This window comes from Agelaius tricolor, unplaced genomic scaffold, assembly GCF_023055355.1.
Source record: "Agelaius tricolor isolate 1412-34295 unplaced genomic scaffold, bAgeTri1.0.p SCAF_2, whole genome shotgun sequence".
In the NCBI taxonomy this organism is placed as follows: Eukaryota; Metazoa; Chordata; class Aves; order Passeriformes; family Icteridae; genus Agelaius; species Agelaius tricolor.
In genome coordinates this window covers 34,008,926-34,031,796 of record NW_027269262.1, presented here as the reverse complement: position 1 = coordinate 34,031,796, position 22,871 = coordinate 34,008,926, and the positions used below count along the sequence as shown (strand labels likewise).

At 38.9% G+C, this 22,871-nt stretch overlaps 1 protein-coding gene across 1 annotated transcript in view; it reads right to left on the bottom strand.

Annotated features, from left to right (window-relative positions):
- CTNNAL1 (catenin alpha like 1) overlaps positions 1–22,871 on the bottom strand; it is a 58,249-nt gene that overhangs the window by 19,006 nt on the left and 16,372 nt on the right. Inside the window, exons 2-8 of the mRNA XM_071455630.1 lie at positions 17,444–17,633; positions 11,137–11,324; positions 6,056–6,175; positions 3,791–3,880; positions 3,312–3,482; positions 2,080–2,280; positions 157–243 (exon numbers count right to left, since the gene is read on the bottom strand). Of these exons, the coding sequence (XP_071311731.1) occupies positions 157–243; positions 2,080–2,280; positions 3,312–3,482; positions 3,791–3,880; positions 6,056–6,175; positions 11,137–11,324; positions 17,444–17,633 (1,047 nt within the window). The remainder of the gene's footprint in view (positions 1–156; positions 244–2,079; positions 2,281–3,311; positions 3,483–3,790; positions 3,881–6,055; positions 6,176–11,136; positions 11,325–17,443; positions 17,634–22,871) is intronic.

The following is a 22,871-nucleotide window of genomic DNA, read 5'->3' as shown; positions in this document are numbered from 1 at the left end:
GATGATGTAGCTAGATCCATGATCTAATTCTGATTTGGTTACTCTTGTCTATCAGCAGGCAACAGGATTCTTGGGTACAGTACCCCATTTTACAGTGGGATGAAAAGTATGAAATTCAAACTTTTATTCACCATATCTTGCTTAAGCTGTACTTACCTCCCTTTTAAGATCATTCATGCACTGGCACGTTTTTAAAATGGCTACTTCCAAGTCTTCCATGAGATCCTTTGTCTTTTGGTTTTGCTACAAAGCAAAGAAAGAAGCCAACAAGACATTACACAAAAAACCCAGCAAACCCCACCTTGACATCATATCGTTAGCTCAAGAAGCTTTAGAAGACAGACTTTTCTTTCTAGATGAGATACTCTCACTTATGCAGCCTGTCTGTATTCTACTAGAAAAATTCTTTTATAGAAACATTTATCACCAAATTAAATCTAAAACCAATTGTGAGGCAATCTGATTGTCTGCTTGTATTCAACAGAAATTTCTAAACTTCACTGAGCTTTTTTCAGGGAAAGGGTTTCCTTGACATCTGCCAGAAATCATCTACCTGACCATCCTAAAGTAAAACAAGCATTTAAGGCTTTTTTTAATATAAACATCTTTTTAAAATAAAGTGGTTCTTTAAAAATGTTATACCAAATGTTTTATTTTGAATTATAAGACTGGTTCTTCAGAACATTCACCTTGCAATGAAACTGTTGAGCTGAAACCAAATATCCACCTCAGTGAGTTGTTATTATTTTTCCTGCTACTGTGTCTTTAGTCACAACTAGGCTGGGTTATTTATTAATGAAAATTCTTAATGCACAAGCACACATGTGCATGTCCAACTATTTTCACAGATCATAAATATGCATAATCTTGAACTAGGCTCTCATTTATATCTCTTGAAATGAAGCCTGTAAATTATTTAGAGGTGACTATTTTCTACCAGTAAAGAGCTAAGAAATAACCACGTATCCTGGTTTTGGCTGGGATAGAATTAACTTTCTTTATAAATCTGGCATGCTGCTGCTTCAGATTTGTGATAAAGGCAGTGCTGACAACACAGTGTTAGTTACTGCTGAGCAGTGTTTGCACAGCTGCCTACCAGGGCTAACCACCAACACCAAGCTAATCACAGGTTTAGCTCCTATAGTTAAAGGGAGTCTATAAAATTGATATTCTGTATGTGTGTTGTTTGTCATAACAATATTCTGTATTATCAGTAAGATTTATATGCCCTTCAAACTACACTACTGCATTAAAAACACACCTGACAGCAGTACCTGATTCAAAGAAGAAAAAAGGAACAAAAATGCTTTGTCATAAGACATACACTCAGTTAAGTAAATATCCTATACCAGGACACATATGCCTTATTTCGGAGCGTTGATAAGACCTTGTGCTACACATATCCCCAGGAGCAAGACTGAAAGCAAGTCAGCATCAAAACCAGAAGCTGCATTTTCCATCTCTGCTTTTGCTTCCCCTTTTGCATGTATCTTCTATCATTTTCAAGGAACAAGTAAGACAAATGATAGAGGCAGGCTTAACAGCATTCTTTTCTAAAAGCTACCATCATTTAAATAATGAAAAAAAGGACAGACAAAAATAGCCTTACTGTTTCTCTTCTCTCTCTATAATATTAAAACCCAGGCAAATTTTACAATGTTTCCCTTTCCAATAGTTTAACTGTTTCAGTTGAAAACAAGAAAGAAAACTGTGGTCACAGCTATGGGATCAAGACAATTGAAATCTCTGAACTACTCCACCAAAAGACTTCACTGTTTAAGATTGTGCAATGATACTTCTGTTCACTGCCATGTTTACACTCTCATCTTCATTAAAATTAGTCTACTGCCATCAGTAGCCTAATTTAGCCATCAAAGAATCAATGAAGCAATACCACTGGGTAGGGGGAGGACAGAACATATGGAAGCTGCAAAAGCACAGAACAAACTGGCTTCCTTGATCAGCTCCCACTGTGAGGAATACACCCAGTTCTCTCTTCCTAGACCAGAAGAAAGACTGCATTCAAAATTTCTATTCAAAGTAGAGATGAAAAGATTTACTTTGCTAAAAAGCTCTTACAGCTTGCATCCACACTGAAACCAGCTGCTCTAGTTCCATTTTAGCTTGTTTAGACAGCTCCAAAATGTGCTCTCTGTGCTCATGACTGGTATAGGCAGAGTCTGTGAAGTCTTCTGTGTGTTCCAGGATAACTTCCAGCATTGTTGAAAGGTTCTCTTTTGAGAGAAAATAAAGATTCTCACGGAGACCTTCCACCTTATTCTGAAAAAGAAGCACATCATTTCCTTAAGAATTTACGTGATTTAGTTGTGACGCAAATGCAGAAAGCAGATCTATCATTTTACATTTTATTTTTCTCCTTAATGCTTTTTAAAATTACTCCCTTATGTTCAAAGTAATCCAACAATTTCCTTGTGTCCAGACCTTCGGTTTGGGGTTTGGGATGTTCCTTAAAAGTGATAATACAACTAGTAGTTTACTAGCCCCTTATCAGGAATAGCAGCAAATATATAATTGTATTCCTTATCAGGAATAACAGCAAATACATCATTGTTCTACTGCTGTCAATAAAAAGTTTCTAAACTCAGGAAGTTTCAGAAATTAAATATATGTTCCAATTTTGTTTGATCCTTCCACATCCATGTAATCCATTTTGAGTAGTTTTCTAAAAATATGTATGTAGCAAATTTAATACTTTGGGGCACTCTCAAAAAATTTCAGTGGAAATTCAAAGAGGGGAAATGGATAAACAAATAAATTGAATCAAAGTGACACACTCAAAAGCAGTAAGCCACGGTTGCTCATTAACTGTTCTTAATGGAGTATGAAATTTAGAAAAGCCTTTATGAGGAAAAAAGTCCATTGAGCTACAATTTCAATTCAGAACATTTCTTTTAGATGCCAGTTTGCTCATTTAAATGTTTGTAAGAATATTTTTGTGTGCAGTTTTAAAAACATTAACACTTAAAAAGCAAGAATTCTCAAACAACTATTTTAATGAAGGTCTGAGCAGATCCTGATACTTCAGTTTATTCAATGTCAATGCATCACCTCAACAACATATTAAGAGTTCTGAATGCACACTGATTCAGAAGGAGAGGTGTGTTTTGGCAACGACAAATTATAGTCACCTCTTGACAGATTCTCTAACAGTTTGAGACAGTTATTTAAGTCAACACCTCTGAAGAGATGCAGCTCCATGATCTCAAATCTAAAACCAATTCTTTTCCCCCAAAAGCCTAGTTAAGAGGTACTTTATTGGCTGTAGAAAACAATATTATTTCTACTCTTACCTTGAATTCTTTGATGCCAGAATATATGCTGATGGGGGCCATTTCACTTTCTCCATTTGGTCTAGAGTCAGTTACAATTTCTATCACCTGTTCCAAAGCTAGTCTCATCCGATGAAAAACTCCATCTTTGTTAATACGAGCAGATTCACAGTCTGGATGCCTCAGACAAGTCTTTTTAAAGAAAGCAGAGTAACTATTATGAAAGACTACACATGCAGTATATTGAAATGAATGCTTCCTGCTAAGGCAAGTCTAGAAAATTATTTTAGAATACAGAATTCTTTCTGCTAAACTGCTGTTAAGCTGAATTCACACCGCTACTCAGAATACAGAGATTTTCTTTCCTCATTCTTTACACTTACACCCTCCTTTAGCATGAAATCTGAAGTGAGAGAGTGAGAGAGGAGAGTCAGCTCTCCTGGCAGATGCCATGCTTTGTGATTTAGCCAAGTTGTGTAAGGGTGCACAAACTCACTCACCTTTGAAGCAGTCAGGAGCATCATAGTGCACTTCTCAAGAACAGCCCTAGATGCTGCCATTCTGGCCTTTTTCTTCTCATCCTTCAAGTCCTAAACACCAAAAGAAAAAAAAAAAGACCCAAATATTACACAGTATCTAAAATATTAACTTGTGAGACTGGAAAAAAAACTCTTGCAGGTGAATGGTTGTGAGAAAGCTTTCTAATTTCTGACAACCGCTATTTTCAGCCTAAGTCATGATCTAGAACTTACTTTTCAGACAGACTTCAATTTATGGATTTATTCTTGGCTCTATTCAACTCAGATTTCAAAGAAGGAAGATCTCCAAGATATAGAGCATGTTATGTAAACTGTTGCTAATTTTGATACCTTTATCATAAGGCATTATTCATAAAACAGAAAAATGAAGTGAAAAGAATAGCTGCCAGGAAGTATTTTCTGAAATGGAGGGGAGGGTAAGGCAGAAACAGAGAACACCTGATTTTCATTATACTACAGTGGAGGAAATGTAAACTAAATCTTTTCTCTACTTCAGTGTTATATTTGCTACCTACCAGTAATAAAAAAAGTCTTAAGAGGCTGTAAAAGCAATTCCTTGGTATTTCTCTGCTCTGAGTACAGAAACTTATCATGAACTTTCCAGGCAAATGTGGATACACCTGCAAAACTGAACTATACCCAGCAAAATTCATCAAAATAGAAGAATTTAGACTCCAAACCAGGATGTGGGGGAAGAGGGCATGAATCCCTCAACATGCAAGAGGGCCTAACAAGAGGAAGAACTCAGAAAGCTACATCTACCAGCTTCTCACTGCTCACGAGGACAGCTAAGTGCTGAGTGTCAAACAGGCAACTGAATGGGATGAGCTGAAGCTTTACAAGATGTAATTAATCCTAATATACCCTAGATTAACAAAAACACCCAGATAAATCACAGCAGCTGCCTGTTTTGACATTTTAATAATGTCTGTATTTAGCAACTACAGAAAATCTTTAAAATCAAAATCACATTAAAAACCAAATCAATAAAACAATGAAACAAGAAAACAGTTGATTTCTGAAATTCTGACATTACACACTGATAAATCTGATGGCACTCAAGAATTTATGGCACACTTAAAAATACTGTGAGAAAATGCCCCCTCCCCATAAAACCAGTAGTGCCACATAGCAGTTTACACACTGTAAACTGAGCACATCAAGAAAGTCCTGACACAACAGAAAAAGTGGTAATGTAGCACTCTTCCCAAAAGAATCAAGTAGGCACAGAGGGGAGAGCAGAAGACCACTTAACACTGAAAATCCAGTTGAAAAGTGAATGTAGTTGAAAAGTGACTATGACTTCCTAATTAATGCATGTTTCCCTTTCAAAGGAACAACTGCTTCAGGGAAAAAATACTTCAGAGAAAAAAAAAGAATTCACTTCTAAGCAGGTATTTCCTTTAATTTTAAGTAGCTTTCCCAGTTCTTTGACACCAAGCATGCACACATCAACACTAAAAGGAAACACGTGATGCTGGCCAATTTGTTTTTACAAGCAGATTTCTGAATTTTGCTGGATATTAGGGACTATGTATATTTATACCAAACCCTGATTTAGCTCTGAGCAGAGGACTGGATTATCAAGGGAAAGTAACCACAGCTCACAGCGGAAGTCTTAAGCCTTAGCACACCCTTAAATTTACATGGAAGTAGTGGGGAAAAAAGCTTCTAGTATGGATGAAAGGCTTTGAAAGAGTAGCTGCCTGTGAGAACTAAAACTCATTGCCCTAACATAAGAAGGTTTCAACCTAAACCTAGAAAAATGTTTCAGAATAATAATAATAATAATAAACCAAACTCTAACAAGCCACCAAGCAGACGCTTTATTAGAATCCCTTTGGAGTTTAAGATAATGAAGTGCTTTCACTGCATGCAAACATCAAATATTTCTGTTGAATAACAAAAGACAAACATTCTAACAGAGTAATGAGACAGAAAGGTTAGAGCCAAAAGAAAGTGACGGAAGCCAACAGACAATGAAAATAACACACACCCAGGCTTCTGGAAGATATGCAGGGCAAACAACGCAACCATATTTCTCAGGCTGAGCTTTAAAATCAAAAGACGTGTTTTGGGTGGAGCAAGGAGAGGGCATATTCCACAGACAGGACACCAGCAATTGTTTTGTTTTCTTTTATCATCCCAGAAGACCCCATACCTTCCTGATAACAAGATGAAGATGATACTGTGCAACATCTCTTACAACTCCTTACTAACACTTACATTTTGCCGATCTCCAGTTAAATGGGCAAACTCCACCATTTCATTTCCAAACTGGCTGAATATCTGTACAAACTCCTGGAAACTACTGACTTTTTCTAGTTGTTCCATTGTTGCAAGAACCTGCAAGATAAAGGAAAATACAGTAGATTAACAAAAACCATTATCATTGAACTAGGAGTACTATTATTTACAGACACTCCTAAGGTGTATAGTTTAATATGTATATATTTGTCACAACTGAAGCAATAATAACTCAGCCAGAAATCCAATGTGAGTTAATTATCATGCTGCATTCAAAGAGAGTCATTTGTTGTCAGCCCTCAAAAAACATTTTCCTTGCTCCTCACAATATGAAGCGTAAGAGTATTGATGGATTCAGTTTCCAGATTCAGGAAAAAATGTGGTTCTAAATTTAATATGACAGTAACAAGTGCAGATGATACCCCTGTGTTTAAACTCGCCATTTCAGATGCCTCACTTCTAAAGTCTAAAATCACAGTTACACAGATGTGTTTTGGTGGCTCTGTATATTAAAAAAAAAAAAGCAAAAGAATTCAACAAAACTGAACAAAAAAGTTCAAAGTAAGTGAATTCATAGTTTTGTACTTTTCATAACAACCTAGTCTAACTCTGGACATTTCTATTAGGTGCATATAAAACAAAGAACTAAATAAACCCAAGTTGTACCAAGTTCTTACTCAAGATATATAAACACATGCAAAATCAGCATTTTTTTAAACATTCAGAAAGACTATCATAGACCTTATAAATTACTGATTACTGAAGGTATCCTGTGAAGTCACTACATTATGGATTATAACATCTGCAAATTAACATCTGCATTTTTCAGGTTAGACATATACTTGCTAATCTCAAAGTGATCTTTCAAATCCACTAAATGTCTTCAGAAGGGAAAACACTCAAAGCAGTTCTGTATTGTCTTTCAGACTGGAGATAAAACACCACATGAAAATTTAACAGACTGTACTTGAAAGGGAGAAACTTCAACTGATTTTTCCTTTTCTATGCCAAAAGTATCTCCCCACAACTACAAAAACAGTGTACACACCTGATTATGACCAATTCCCCCTTCCCTGCAACCCTGGCAAACTCTCCTAGAAGCACTCATTTGTTTGTGGCAGAGCAGCCACTCAATCTCAGCTGTAACCTAAGTAAAGCAAATGTCCCACTGCGACTGCTGTGGAATTCACAGCTTTATCAAGCAATATTAGACTGCAGCAATCTGAGCATATTATGTTGGGCAAACAGTTCCACAAAGGCTGCAGAAAGGAGGAGTTTTCCTGATTGGGCTGTTGATATATGAGGAAAGGCTGGAGTACTAAGGACTTGGAAGGAAGATGCATAAAGATGTGAAAATAGCAGTATGAGAGTGGAAGACGGAGAGAAACACAGGACTGGGAAAGTGAGGATGTAGAAAAGTAAATGTGGATAAAAGAGGAAAACATACAAGCTAAGGTCCAACTTTATCTTCTAAAAATAGACAAAGAGAAATATTAATGATGCTCAACCATTCCAGGTTTAATCAAATGTAGTACTTTATGAATCAGACCTTGGTTGCAAACAACTCTGTTACAGTCTTCTGTGTTTTTCTCATGACAAATTTCTTGTCAAATAAAAATTACAGTGAAAGCACATGCATTTCCATTACATTAAATAATTCTAGACATCCCAGGCAGAGCTGACAGTCAAAAAAACTGTATAGACAGCTCTAAATTTATCTAAAGCTTATTCAAGATGCTGATACAATGCAAAATACCTGTGATGTCTTCCTAATTTTTCATTTTAAAGCTTTTTCAACAAGAAATATGCAGATGGTAATGAAGACATAGATCTATTAATTAAAAGGTTAAAAAAATGTTAAAAAACCCAAGGCTTTAAGCTCTTATTAACATCTAAATTAGCACTAGGTATTGCAACAGGATGAATGTCACCTTGCAAACAGCAGTCGTAGGCTGACATCACCTCGGGGCACATCTATATTTTGATCCAAAATGAACAATGCAACAACTCCCCTGCTATCTGTCACTTCCCTGCTTATTGTTCTGGCTCTCCTAACCTGACTGGTGACAGTGAGTGGAGCAAAACCTTAAGCTCACCAATGCAGTGACTAAGTCTGTTGGACAATGAAACTGATTTTGTAAGCCAGGAAAGATGTGGGCAGGTATGGAAGAAAATGAATGCAATCCAAGAACACAAGGACAGCATATATGGTGCAGAGATTGTGGAAGCAGGAACAGGATCACTGGGGATCATCAGCCAGAGGCTGGATTCTGGAACAGATCACCATTCTGGAAGATCTCAATCACTTCATTTGTCTGAGAGATTGGATGTCCCACCCCTCATCTGTTCTTCTATCCTTTGCCCTTGACTGACTCTTTATTCACATGAGGAAGACAATGACAATGGGAAAAGAAAAGGTGTTCAGAAATAGGCAGTAAAAAAAAAAAAGGCAATAGAAGTTTAACATTGGGCATTCAGTCTTTAAGATAAAAATGGAGCTGAGATCTTTTGGAACAGTGATGCATTTCAAGAAGCCAGAATCTTCTCCAGTTGGCAGCACTGATCATCCTCTCCCTACCTTTCCACCCTCTTTGCCATATCATACTACACTGTCTCAAAGTATTTCTGTGCTCCTCTTAAATCCCTATCCATATTATCCCTCTACCACAATGTCTCCCTACAGGAAGAACCTCTTTGCTATACATCATAGTGGTATCTGACACACTTTTTGGGAATGTATTCTATAAAAATTAGGACATACATAAATATTAGGCCTGTATAAGACCCCATCATTTGTTTAATCTGGTCCTGGAGATGTGAATTGCTCTACTGGTACCACAGACAAAAGCAGACTTTCCCAGATGTGCACTATGCACAGAAAGGAGAATGCAGTAAAACCCAGGAGATCCCAAAGACTAGCTGTGTCCTGGGGGCATCAGGCACAGCACTGACAGCTGGGTAAGGGAGGTGATCGTCCCACTCTGCTCTGCACTGGGGCAGCCTCATCTCCAGTGCTGGGGACAGTTTTGGGTGCTACAATATAAGAAGGATATTAAGCCATTAGAGAGTGTCCAAAGGAGGGCTATGAAGATGGTGAAGGGCCTTGAGGGGAAGCCATAGGAGGAACAGCTGAGGTCACTTGAAGAAGAGGAGACTGAGGGGAGACCTGACTGCAATTACAACTTTCTCGTGAGGGGAAGAGGAGCAGCAGGCACTGATCTCTTCTGTGATAGGACCAGTGAAAGCACCTGAGGGAATGGCCTGAAGTTTTATCTGGGGAGTTTTAGATTGGATATCAGGAAAAAGGTTCTTCACACAGAGGGTGCTTGGGCACTGGAACAGGATCCCCAGGGAAGTGGTCACAGCACCAAGTCTGACAAGAAGCATTTGGACAGTGCTCTTGGGCACATGGTGTTACTCTTGTGTGGAGGGATAGAACGTAAGAAAATAAAGATAGTGCAGAAGGCAGTCTCACACCTGAGGAGTTGCAGCTGTACTGATCACCAAAGATTAGGAACAGGCCTGCCCTTAATAGGCCACAGCTGTGTTCAATAAGAGGATGAGTGCTACAGAAGAGTGGGTTAGCTGGTTGAGGAGAGAGTTGGAGTTTGTTGGTTGTGCTGTGAGGAGCTGCCCATGAGAAATCACTGAGAAGGTATGGGAGATTTACAATAAGATGACAACACTCTTGGGGTGTTCTGTGCAGGGCCAGGAATTGTACTTGGGCCCCTACAACTCAGGATATTTTAAGATTCTGTGCCTATGGCTATCAGAGTCAAAAACACTCAGTCTAGACTATGAGATTGCTTGAAATGCTTTCAAAATTAAATGCTACACCTATGCTTACTATATTCCCAGTGGTGTGTGACAATATTTTCATATATATTTAAAATTATCAGAAACCTAGCCTGCTCCTTCCTTATCCTTTCATGATATGTGCATTTGCACAGTTCCTCCATAGCCTAAACCTGCCACTTTTGGAAAGGTAAATTAATTAGGATTACTGCTTGGCTGCAGATGACAGCAGAAAAGCAGCAAAAGGTATTAAATGCACCATTCTGGTCTTCAGTGCAGAAAAAGACCAATGCTGCAAAGAACTCCAGAAAACTGATATTGATAATGCTGCAGCCAACTGAATCAACTGCTGAGAGAAGAAATGAGTACAAAGACAGGAGATCAGTGCTGCCAAGTCTAAAGCCAGAGAGAAGCAGGTAACTTCACTGGTTTTGAATCCTGGGCTGAACTAAGTGCCTTGGATCTAGGTGCTGCAAAAGAGTCCAGTGGGTCTGGAAAGTAAACCGGGACATAGGAAGTGGAAAGAGGGGCACTGCTCTGGATTACAAGCTCAAAATTAATGGAAACCCCCAGGCCTTATCAGGTTCTCATTTTTCAAATAAAGGATTTTTCTATTTTTGTTTTAGCACATTGTGACCAAAAAAAATGGAAGAATATCCTACAGGCAAGAGAGTGAAGTCTGCACTGCATAAAACAGATTATATCTGAGGTTAAATGGGCCTTCATAGATTATTTAAACCAACCAAGTCTTTTCATCCTAAGTTTCAAGACCTAAGTTAAACTGCACCAAAACCTTTTCATCTGTAAATCTCACTTCACTGGAACAGACATTTATGTGCACTCCTCACTGCTTTTTGCCTAGATCCCATAATGCTCTCCTTGTCTTGATCCTGACAGAACAAACATCCTGTCATTAGCAAGTAGAAGATTTATTGACCATTTTATCAACAGACACACTTTTCACCTCACAGCAAATTTAAAGTTAAATAAGCAGTAACGCAGCATCTTCTCCAACACAGTAATTGAATAAAGCAATGTGGGTGACATAAAATGCAGAATCAATAAAAATTGTTATTTTAGCCCTACTGACTTAGAGCCATCCCTTCTCAGATACCTGCTAAGTAAACAAGTATGTGCAAGACATTCATTTTATCTCTTTATTTTCTAATTCCTCCAGAGAGACAATGACAATATCACATTTACCACCACTCTTTTGCACTGACTACAGGTATCAGTTAAACATAACAGAAAAGAAGCTACAATACCTTGTTCCTGGAAGTTATAATTTGCTTAATAACAATTCTGTCTGCTAACACCAGCACCTTTGTGACAGAAGAAAGCAACAACCTTGCAGCTTTCACCACACCCGTTTTGTCCGTAAAGATTGTTATGTGGCTATCAGATTCTGGATGATCCAAGCTTGCCACATCTGTAAGCTGTGCAATTGTTTCACCTAGAAGGAAAAAAAAAATAAAGTGACTTTCCATACTTAGAAGAAAGATACTGGGCTATTAAACATTCTTAAGTTCTACCTTTGAGGGATAAGACACTTTCAGAGCTATCTACAACTCTTTTTATTTCACTTTACTTCCTTCGACTGACTGCTGGTGGCACCCTCTCCATATTTAAATGTGGATTACCATTCACTACTACCTTATTCTTCCATCTGTAACATACACTTAATTTCCTTACAGTAATCTACAGCTGTTTGAGGGGGGAGTGATGGGAAGAATTAAGGAGTGTGGAGGGAGAAAACATTCATGGGAGGTATTTTTCTGATTTTAATAGCCAAAGTCACACCAGTACCCACACTTGCAGCATCAATCCACTGACAGAGTGGGATGCAGCAAGGAAGAAAGAACTATGAACTCCCCTGCACTTTGCAAATTTCAATTAGCATTCCCATAATTTATAGGTTTCCTATTCCTGTAGAAGTCTCCAGGCATGAATAATAAAGAGATTCCAAACATAACTTCACAGTTTGGAGGACTGAAACATTACAGTGAGACTACTGCACTTCACATTCAAAGGAGGGCCACTAAACAGGGCACTGTCAGAGACAGGAGAGGAAAAAAAAAGGCAAGGAAGTGCTGATTTTTGGTTCAGCACCACCTTTTAATTCAACTTGCATTTAGTTAAATAGACAGTTTAAAAGGCTTAATTGACCACTTTTATTTTTTATGCAGGTAAAAACTCTACATCCACTGCTGCTAATGGATTTCCTTATCCAAGAAAGAAACACAGACCATATCCAATTGAATCTTCTGGAGTACCTTAGATGATAGTGCAATACAGGAGAGACAAGAGCAATTTGTTAGTCTGTAACCAGAGAAGGGCTGCTGGGAGACTGACTCAGGCAAGCTCCAAGACATGAGTTTTGTTAGCATGCAAGGATGATCAACCTACAGCTGACCTATAGATCATCCTTAAAGATAAAACCTAGGAGATTTGATCAAATTCCCTATGACTCATCTTCAAAACCTCAAAGGTAATTTACCTAAGCAGGCAAAATACTCCAAAAGCCTGATAAAGCCAGTGCTCCCATTTGAAGAACCTGCATTATTCTGGTACCCCAGAAATACCATGCACTATAGAACAAGGAAGGCCTGACAGTCCTTCAAATCAAAGAGCTCCACATTTCATAGTGCTTCTCTCCTCTGATAATTGTAATCCCTTGGGTTCTTAAACTGCCTAAATAGTATTGCATCATGGAAAGGAACTTCCAGTACATTTGCTGGGACCAGGCCAGGTCACAAAAGGCATGCTCCAAATAATCAGTCACCCATATGCTGTACTATGGTACAGTCTGAGACAGTGAGCTCCACAGCTGAAGGCCCTGGAAATGGATAGAAGCAAGAGGACTTATAAAAGTACAGCTGCAGCTCAAAGAGTGAGAGGCATTCCCAGCAAAGCTGTAGGACAAGTCTCCAGTCAGGTAAGGAGATCATTTGACAGTAAAACACATTGGCCATTGCCTTCTCCAGTCCAATTCATTTCACTACACACCAATCTCTACTTTTTCACCTTTGTCAGCAGATTAACCTATTTCTGGGACCTCACAATATCTGTGACAACATAAAATGCTGTAGAATCACACAGAGAACAATTAAAACAGATGCAAAGTTCTTTTGGCAGCCAAGAAAGGATGCACATCATTATCCCATTTCTTATGTTATGGGATTCTCCTCCTAGAGGATGAATCAAGTCATAGGTGAAGCAGCTAGTCATAGAAAGAGTTATCAGAGAACACTGAAACACCTGCAGTATCTGCCTGTCAAAAGCTCCAGAGAGCCACAGAAACTCAAGACTTCTGGTAACAGAACAAAGGCTTCCTTCTCTGCCTATAGATCTGCAACTACAGGAACAGGAATTAAGCCCTGTAGGGGCTTAATTAAGCTTAAAAAAGGAGTAAGCTAAGAGGAACAAGACCTGTTAGGGTAGAGATGGAGCTAGAGAAGTTATACCCAGCTGGGTATACACAAGTCCCTAAAACACATCTGAGCATGCCAAAGAAACAGTTCAGTGTCACTGTAATTCTCCTATCATGACTGAGAGATTATGACAATTGGGTGATATTTCCAATGATAGAAAGACAACTGTCCCATCCATGTCAAAGAAGGTTAACAAAAAAACCCCAGGTTATTGTGGGCTAGTCAGCCTCACATCAGCCTCCAGGATTACCATTAAAATAATCTTGGAAGACATTACCACACTAAGCAGAAAAAAGCAATCAGGAAGAGCCATCACCGACCTGCCAAAGTGAATAGTCCCTTATTGATCTGAGTGCCTTTTACTATGAGATGACACTGTTTTTAAAAAAAGAAAGTAACAAATGCTGTGCATCTCAGCTTCAGCATGACCCCTGCCAGGATCTCCCATAGTTTCCTTATAGCTTCATCTAGGGATATGGACTAAGTGAACAAAAAGGTGGGTAGAAAATGAACCTGACTGTTGGGCTTGGGGATGCTGATAACAGATACAAAGTTCACTGGGCAGTCAATTTCCAGTGATGTACCTCTGGGACTGACAGGAGTCATCCAAACTATTCCCTGGATGATTATTAGGCATGCTCAGCAAGTGTGTGAACAACACCAAAGTGGGGGAGTGTCTGATACTGTGGAAGGCTAGACAGAGGAACAGGCTGAAAAAAATCATCTGATAGAAAATCTGTGAAGTCCAACAAGAGCAGTAAATACCACATCTGGGCCAGGGTAACAATACTCAGTCCTACATGCTGAGATCAGATGTCAACAGGGAATCTTCATGGGGAAAGACATGGGGGACAACAAAGAGTTCAACAGGAGTCAGCAATAATGAATGGCCAGCTGCATGTGGAAGGCTGCAGAAATGATTCTTCCCTTCCTTTTGGCACTTGTGAGGCAGCATCTGGAGCACCATGTCCACTTCTGGGCTCCTCAACACCTCAGCTGACACAGTGGAGCGAGTGACATAGGGGAGAGCTTCAAGGGAGGAAGTTTATTCTGCCCCAAGAAGGGAAGGTCAGTGGCAGAGCTTTCTGGGCTCTTCATCTATCCCGCTAGGGGGCAGGTATGGAGACACAGACAGACTGATCCCAGTAGGTGTGGTGATGGAACAAGACGTAAGAAAATACTTTTGCCACAGCAAAGGTAGTCAAACACTCTTATGTAAGGGCAGAAGAAAGAAGTAAGAAATGAGCAGTGTACAAGAAATTGCATGATCTCCGTTCTTGGGAGTTAAAATGACCCTTACAACTGCAGTTATTCTGTGATTCCATTTATCCATTTAAATTTCCATTTTTCAGCCTTCTTAATTTAGCTCTCTCTGTACTAAAACCAAAGCAAAAATAGCAGAGAGCTATTTATTGCTTTTATTTTACTCCATGTCTTCCTTTAGGGCTATGTAGTCATCTGGCAGAGAATACTGGAAAAGCTATGACACTTATTCCTGACATGTGCTTTCTCTTTTAAATTAGCCAGTCTTTCCTAGTTTTTAGACAGAAAAGGAAGACAAAAAAAAAAAATCACAGATGGGCATCTAAAATGTGCTTCTGTAAGTTAAATTCCACTACTATACTGTCACTGTAAACATTGACACAGTGCAAGAATAATGCTACCCAAAATCTGCTACATGACCCTCTGCAGTGTTTTAGGATTCTATTTTGAGTCAATCAAATTACAAGGTTTATTACAAGGAAATAGTCATAACAAGTCTGAAACATTTCAAATCACTGATTATACCCTTCTCAAGAAACAGCTACAACATCTGTCATCCTTCAAAGCCTCTGCAGAAGATGCAATTGATTTAAAGACTCCCTACTCTTCTCAGAAATTGAGATGCTTAATGTTCTAAATCCTTTTGTGTTGAAATCTTTTATGCCTTGTAAAATCTCCATTCCTAAGACACAATCTAATTTATTGGCTAAAAAGAAGTATGAACAGCTCTATCAGATTCCCTGCCCTAAAGAGCAAAGGCTTTCTGCTGCCCATGCCCTCAGAACATAGGGTTCATTAATACGGACAATATTCTTGGCTATAATTGTCCAGAAAATTTTTTTGGCTTGCTTGGGAACACCAAAGTTATTAAAAATGGCACTTGAATAACCATGTTCAGAAACTGAGTTCAGAGGATGTTTATCCATTCAAAGGACTATGTTACTGTGTCCAACACTGAACAGTCCACAGAGATACTACTGGCACAAAAAACCCTCCATCAAACAAATAACCAGGAGCAAACATGTTTGCTATACTGAATTTCCCACATAAGCCCTAAGTTAGATCTCAAATGCAGGGAACAACTGATCCATGCCAAAGTAAACGTGAAGCTGACAGAAATGTAAACAGGCTGTATCTTCACTCCTCTAGACTGAGGCTATTACTGCATAACAGGAAATAAAACTTTCAATACAAAAGAACTATAGTCTTTTGCTGGGATAAAGTATTCCAGACTATTTTTAGGTTATGAGCTCCTCCTGCATACAGTGATAGGGAGAAAAAAAATACTTAACCACAGCATAACTGGCAAGTCAAAAAATAGAGATTCAACTGCACTGCTCTTCCAGCAGCTGAGATTATCAATGTGAACTTTGGCAATTTTGTCCTGTCAGCATTTTACTTGGATCTCTGAAGAGAAAACACATGCTTCACATAACAAATTGAATGTTTTTAAATTAGGACATTTCTGTTTGCAGCCAAGTTTACTGAAGCAACTAGGAATTTTCAGTCTAAAGTTTATGCAGAATAGTCCTTCAAATCACAAGAACAATCATTCATCAGCAGCGTGTTTCTAGACATTGTGATTCATTGTTGAGAGATTTTCAGAGGATTTCTTACAGCACCATGCCCAATTTCTAAGCTTCTTTTTTCATTTAATCACAAATAATAGTATGAACTGCATCCCCAAAGTCTGAGGCCAGAACAGCGATCCAACAAGGCATACACCATTAGGTCAGCAAAGACAAGTTCTTCAGAACTCTGAGGTAATTTCGAAGATAAAAACCAAACAGCCACCCAAGCCCCCTTTTAAACTTAACAGATCAGTTTCAAGTACAGTAACCCACATCTTGGAGCAGAATATTGTTCCATCCTGCAGTAATCAAGACATTAGTGTTGAAGGGATGTTGAAGGGTCATTCATTTGTCCCCACAACAGAAGCTAAAGATTGTCTCCTTGAAGCCACAGCAAGCAGAATGTGTATCACACTTGCAGGTTCACCCACCTGCTCAAATTGGGAAAGCTTCAAGTAGAATTTCCCATAATCCAAAAGTATGTGAAAGCAAGAACAAAACCTCACCCCACTAACGACAAAAGGAACATTCTACTACATGTCATATTGAAGCCTTCACTGCAGATCTAAGAATATGCATTTACTGATGACCACTGAAATATTAGGCAAGGAATAGTATTTAGTATCTAGGAAAGCAGTTTTTTGCACAACACTGGCATTGTCTTACAGCATCAGGGAATGCAATCCCCTATAAGCCTAAACAGAGTCTTCTGGGGGAAGGAGAGTGACAGCAGGCAACTCAATTATCCACACTTCACATTCAATTCATACACACAGCAAGTTTGCAACAAAACTTGAATCCAGCAAAAAGGCAAGCACAATATGATTTTCATTCTAGTGAGGAGAGTCATCAGATGACTGATGTGAGTCATCTTACTGAGTCCTGATGAAATATGGGTTGACACTGACCTTCATTCAGACACTGAGATTTGGAATGCAGTGACCTCAATAGTATAACACTCAAATAACTTAAAATACTCCACTGTTTTACCTTGGCAGCAATAAACTCTAAAGTTGTACTCCCAACACTCTGTTCTTTGTCTGTCGTAACATCATAAAAAAAGAGCAATCAGGTAATTCCTTGAGGCAAATGATCCTATAAAAATCAAAGCCAACACACAATTCCATTCCCCATTTGTAAGATGACAGCAATTTAAGTAAGTTACAAAATCAGGGAACAGATCAGGCCTTGAATGAACCAGCAGAGGAAGGTTAAGCAATTAAATAATAAAGTTCTTACATTATGCCTGACACTAAAAATAGTGTGCCAAAAATGGCACCAGTACAATTTCATGAGTAACTCCATACCTGCTCTCCTTGCCTCGATGCAAGCAACACTCATTTCCTCCTTCAGTTCATGGTTTTCGTTGGCTATGGCCTCACCCACAGTAACAAATCTGCCGACTGCCAGGTTAACGGCTTGGCCCACTCGCTGGATTGCCTGCAGAGTCTTGTCGGAACGCTTTGGCTTATCCTTATGATTAATAAGAGTAGTTATCTGCAAACAAGAATAATTGTTTATTAGAACATTATAACTTTAGCACTAAAGCCAAGTTCTGAATTGAACTCAATAATACATTTCTACAGTATTTCACTAATAAAATTCAGTTTTGTGCTGTGTCATGAAGTATCGTTTAACTTCTCAGAGAACAAAAAAAAACATTGAAGTGTAATTAAGGTTGCTCATCTGCTCAGTTTATCTCACATGAAAAGAGGATTTTTATTTTTATTCCATTCCCCATTTGCAGTATTAAACTAAACTGTCCTGGATCTCAACAGCCTTTCACACTACACACACAGCCCTCCCCTCATTAAAATATCCACCATACTCATAACTTGAACATCCTCAATTACACACGTTTCCTAGAATTTAGACAAAGGTGGCTATTTTGATACAAGTTATCAGTAAAACAATTTGTGAGGACATTCCTATTTTGAACTCCTGACTTGGTTCTCCTGCCCACTGCAAAGTGCTATACATTCCCTCTTGGATCACACGGACTGGAGATCAGCTGCATGCTGGCTGTAGTAGACTGAAGATTTGACCAAAACAACAAACATGAGGAAACAAAGAGATCCTTTCCCCTCACAGAGGAGAAAGGCAGGATTGCAGAAGCATCTTCTGAACCAAGGCATCAGGTAAACATGAGAACAGTAAGCAATCCTGCAACTCACAATTAACTGACTATAAACTGCATTACAAACATGAGCTTTACATTTTTTGCTGCAATTCTTTTCTAGTGAGAAGCAGGAGAGAAATTAAACTCTCTAGTTTCTAACATCCTAAACCAGCATAAAAACCCAACAAAAATAGTCCTGCCTGTCCTTGTCTCCCACTCTCATGTTTGCAACGCACTTATCTGATGTGGGTTAAACCTCAGCTGTGGAGGTGATGCTTGTTGTTTTAGTTTTCCCCATAATCAGGTCCCCAGTCTGGTTGACTGCACAGCTTCATGAATATTTTTGGTGGCAAAAGGGAAACAGTCCAGCCTGAGGAAAGATGGGCAGGAGCGCTCTTTTCAGTGGGAGTATAGTTTAAAATGGCCACAGAACTCCACTGCAAGCCACATCCCCAGGAGCTCAAAGATGTCTGTTTAGAGAATCTCAAAATTACCTGAATTACCTAAGTGTCTGAACATCTCAGCTCTATCAGCTTGATCACAGATGTCTTTGCTACTCCTCAAAAAGACATAGATCATCATTCACTCATTCTCCCACCAGTCAAGCCTGTGGTGGGACAGGAGCACACAAGCTGTACCTGTAATGCTCACTAAAAATTCAAGGGCACAGCAGAAACTGTTCTGCTTCATGATTTGATCAATGCCCAAGGGTTACCCTTCAGATATCACTGAGTCGTCTCTCTGGAGGAAAAAGAGTGGTGTTAACACCTTGCTGAGGCTGGTTTTGAATGCCAGGAGCTGGTTTAGCCAAGTTTCCAGTATTAAACTCTCTGCAATAGGAAATATCAACACTTCATAGAGTGCTTTGCACACACAAGAAAAAACCAAAAACCCAAAAAACCTGAGAATAGTGCTGCCCAATGGAAGAACTGCTATGAGATGTAAGAATATTTTATTCTGGTACAAAACATTGGTACAGAAATGCATTGTCTGCCCACTGCCTTCTTATACATGCCCTACTTTTCCAATTTGTATCTAAGCCACAAGGTCTAAAGGAAGGCCATACAGTTCATACAACAAATCTGTCCCTGTAAGAGACCCCTGGATCACCAAACTTCAACTCCAAAGCCTATGAACCTTGGATACCTTTCCAGTGAAAAGATCTTCCTACAATGAAAACAGAGTCTTAATAGAGAGTAAACTGAGGAAACATCTGAACATCTTCAAATTCATTTTAAATGAGGAATGACATTCCTCAAAGGACACACTTACCATCACTTCAATGGAAATTCAGACCTATGTGAAATTCAAGGTATAAACAACTATGCTACACAGCTCTCCTGAATTCTTGCATTGTAGGTACTTCAGGTATACAGAATTTAAAAAATACCTGTCAGCAGCTAATCTAACAGTGCCAGCTGGTGAATTCTTGAATAGGCATGGCTAGCAAGCCAACTGAGAACATTAGTCCAAACACTGAAGTACACCAAACTGAAAAGAGGGTCACAACTTTGTTTCTTCAACTTGTTTTCAAGTAAACAGTAACCCATATTGGATTAGTATTACATTCATACAGTTATTGACTTCCCTGAAGTATATGTAAAATAACACTGGCCTAAAACAAACTGCAAGTTTACATACTGGCTGCAAGTTTACCTCCCACAGCATTTTACACCAGTAGAAGTTTAAACATGTTCTGCATAACCCTGAAAAAAAATGCATATGCAAATAACACTGCAGAGTGAAAGGAATCCCACTGTCTCTTACAAATCATCAAGGGCATTTATTTTAATTCCCATGTTACTGCAGAGGTATGCAAATAATAAAAACCACGAAGATATCACAGCCTTAATTCCTTTATTGAAGTCTTACAAAACACTCTCAGGAACACGAGTGCCTTTTACATTTCTATCATTTCTTTTGCACTCTCTTCAGAGGGCATCATAGTTTTTGCAGCAAAAAACAACTCCTCTAGTCCCCCAGCCAAGGTTAAACAAGAATAAGCAGCTGTTTTGACAGGTCTTATCACCAGTGTCATCTTAACCTCATGAAGTTCAACAAGGCTAAACACAAGATCTTGCACTGGGGCTGGGACAATGTGTGGTACCAATGCAGGCTGGGGGATGAATGGATTGGGAACAGCCCAGCAGAAAATAACCTGGTGGAACTGGTGCAAGAAAAACTGGATGGGAGTCAACAATGTGCTTGTATCCTGGGCTGCCTCAAAAGCAGCGTGGCCAGCAGGCTGAAGGAGAGGATTCTGCACCTCTACTCTGCTCTGGTGAGACCCACCTGGAGAGAGGCGTACAGCTCTGGGACCCCCAAAAGAAGAAGGACATGGACCTACTGAAGACAGCTCAGAGGAGGACCAGGAAGATGGCCAGAGGGATGGAGCACCCTCTGACCATGACAGGCAGAGAGAGCTGAGGTGGTTCAGTCTATAGAAGGCTCCAGGGAGACCTCACAGCAGCTTTTTAACATTTAAAGGTGGCTTTGAAGAATATTAGGAAAGACTTTTTACCAAGGCCTGTAGTGAAGTAGAGAGGTTGACATTTTTAAACTAAAAGAGGGTAGATTCTGACTGAACTTAAGGAAGGAATTTTTTTACCATGAAGGTGATGAGGCACTGGAACAATTTCCCTGAGCTGTGGAAGCCCCATCATTTTAAGAGTTCAAGGCCAGGTAGTTTGAACAACCTGGGACTTTGAGCAACTTGGTCTAGTGGAAGGTATCCCTACCCACAGCAGGAGAGTGGAACTAAATGGTCTTGAAAGGTCCCTTTTAACCCAAACCATTCTCTGATTCTATGGCCTACTCTAGACATCCACTTGAGTAGCTTGTATATGAAGATTAAACTCAACCTACGGTTATACACAGCAACAGAGGCTTTGAAAATACCTCTTGGAATAATGAATTTTTAGCTGGGCAATATCATTTCTTCTCAGACTGGCTAACTTAGGGCCAGTATAGTAACTATAACATTGGAATGGAGGAAAGTGGTTGAGCTCCAAACTTTTTTCAGATAAATCCAAAAACTGTATAGATTGACAGTTAAAAACAACCATTGTGAGAGAACCAAAACAGAAGTTGGTCAAGAAGTTTGAAACATCACAGCTAACAGCTTAATGTAACACCTCTTTCCAGCAGCCTATACTGATATCACATTTGCAGAAGATGTTTCCTATAAAAAACTAAGTAGCAAACAGCCCTGAAATAGAAGTAGGTAGGTCATGATAAAAGAAAGAGAAAGATATGAAATATTGATCAGTTAAAGAAAAAAGGGCTGGGTTTGGTTCTAGAAACTTGAGTTACACATAAACCAAATGTAATAATGTCAAAGGCATGAGGAAAACTGTTCAGATACAAGATGGGCTCCTCATAACCTGCTACCTGCAGAAAACACTGCTCTACAAACAATGAAAAAGATTTTTCAGAATTATGCATTCTCATTCCCTCACAGAGTGCTAAGAGTGACAGGTACATCCTCCATGTCAAGTGAAGTTTTGAAAAAGCAGAGGTAATGGCAACTGCAGTTTAGGATTCTTTTTCAAGACTTAATCAAGCTTGTAATTAACAGTCAGGGTTAAAAAAAGAACAAGATCTTAACTTAGCAAGGAGAGGAATTTTACTAGTACATTAAGTGACAAACTGAACGAAACTGTGATGCTAATAAGCAGGGCAAAGATTATTTAACCATTCCAGCACTCAATAATAATTGCCTCAGAACACAAATACAACAGGGAGCATTAATGGGCCAATAAGAAAGACTTCTAAAAGAAAGAATAAGCAAAGGTTTTGTTCCTTAATTTTAAGCAATGCTTAAAACAATGATAAAAAATTAGACAAGTTAAATGGAGAAAAGGAAAGACCCAGAAGAAACTTAACAAGGAATTTTCTCCGCAACAACCAACCAAAGAAATCCTAAGAGCCTATAAAAACTGAACTAGTAAAATTTGCAACATTTAAGATGTTTCAGATTACAAGAAATTGCTTTTCCCCTGCTGTCCATCCAGTTGGAACCAGACTAGAACTATTACTGTGTTTTAGGTTTTTTTTTAATGAAGGAAACACCTCTCAAGTCCAAGAACATCATCTAAGTCCTCCCTCAAACTTAACACCTCCCAAATATTTAATCTGTTATATTCTGATCATGTATTTCCCAGTCACCAACATCTGTGATGTTTGGACAGGAGTTAGCAGCTGAAAAGATTACCTGCAAGTCTCTTTGAACAAGAGCAATACGTTACATGCTGTTTACTTAAGGATTTACTGATCAGGTCCTAGAAAGGAAACAGTCCTTTTGATGGTACTCACCCTCTGTTTAATGAGAGCTCTCACACTATTTCCATGGAATGTTTACCTGAGATTTGAGACAATCAGTTTAAGGAGTGCCTCAAGAATCTGTCAGCTACATTCTTTTTTCACTTGTTATGAGAAACCACAGAAAAATAATGGCCTTTTCTCAAAAACTTTACCAAAACTAACAGATATAGCCATAATGTATCAAGTACTTCATATTTAAGGAAACAAGCTCAGTTGTGGCAATTTTTGAGCAGCTGTTTTCAGATCTTTTTGAGGGCCTTCAGATACTGACATTTAAGTCATTATATGCTTCA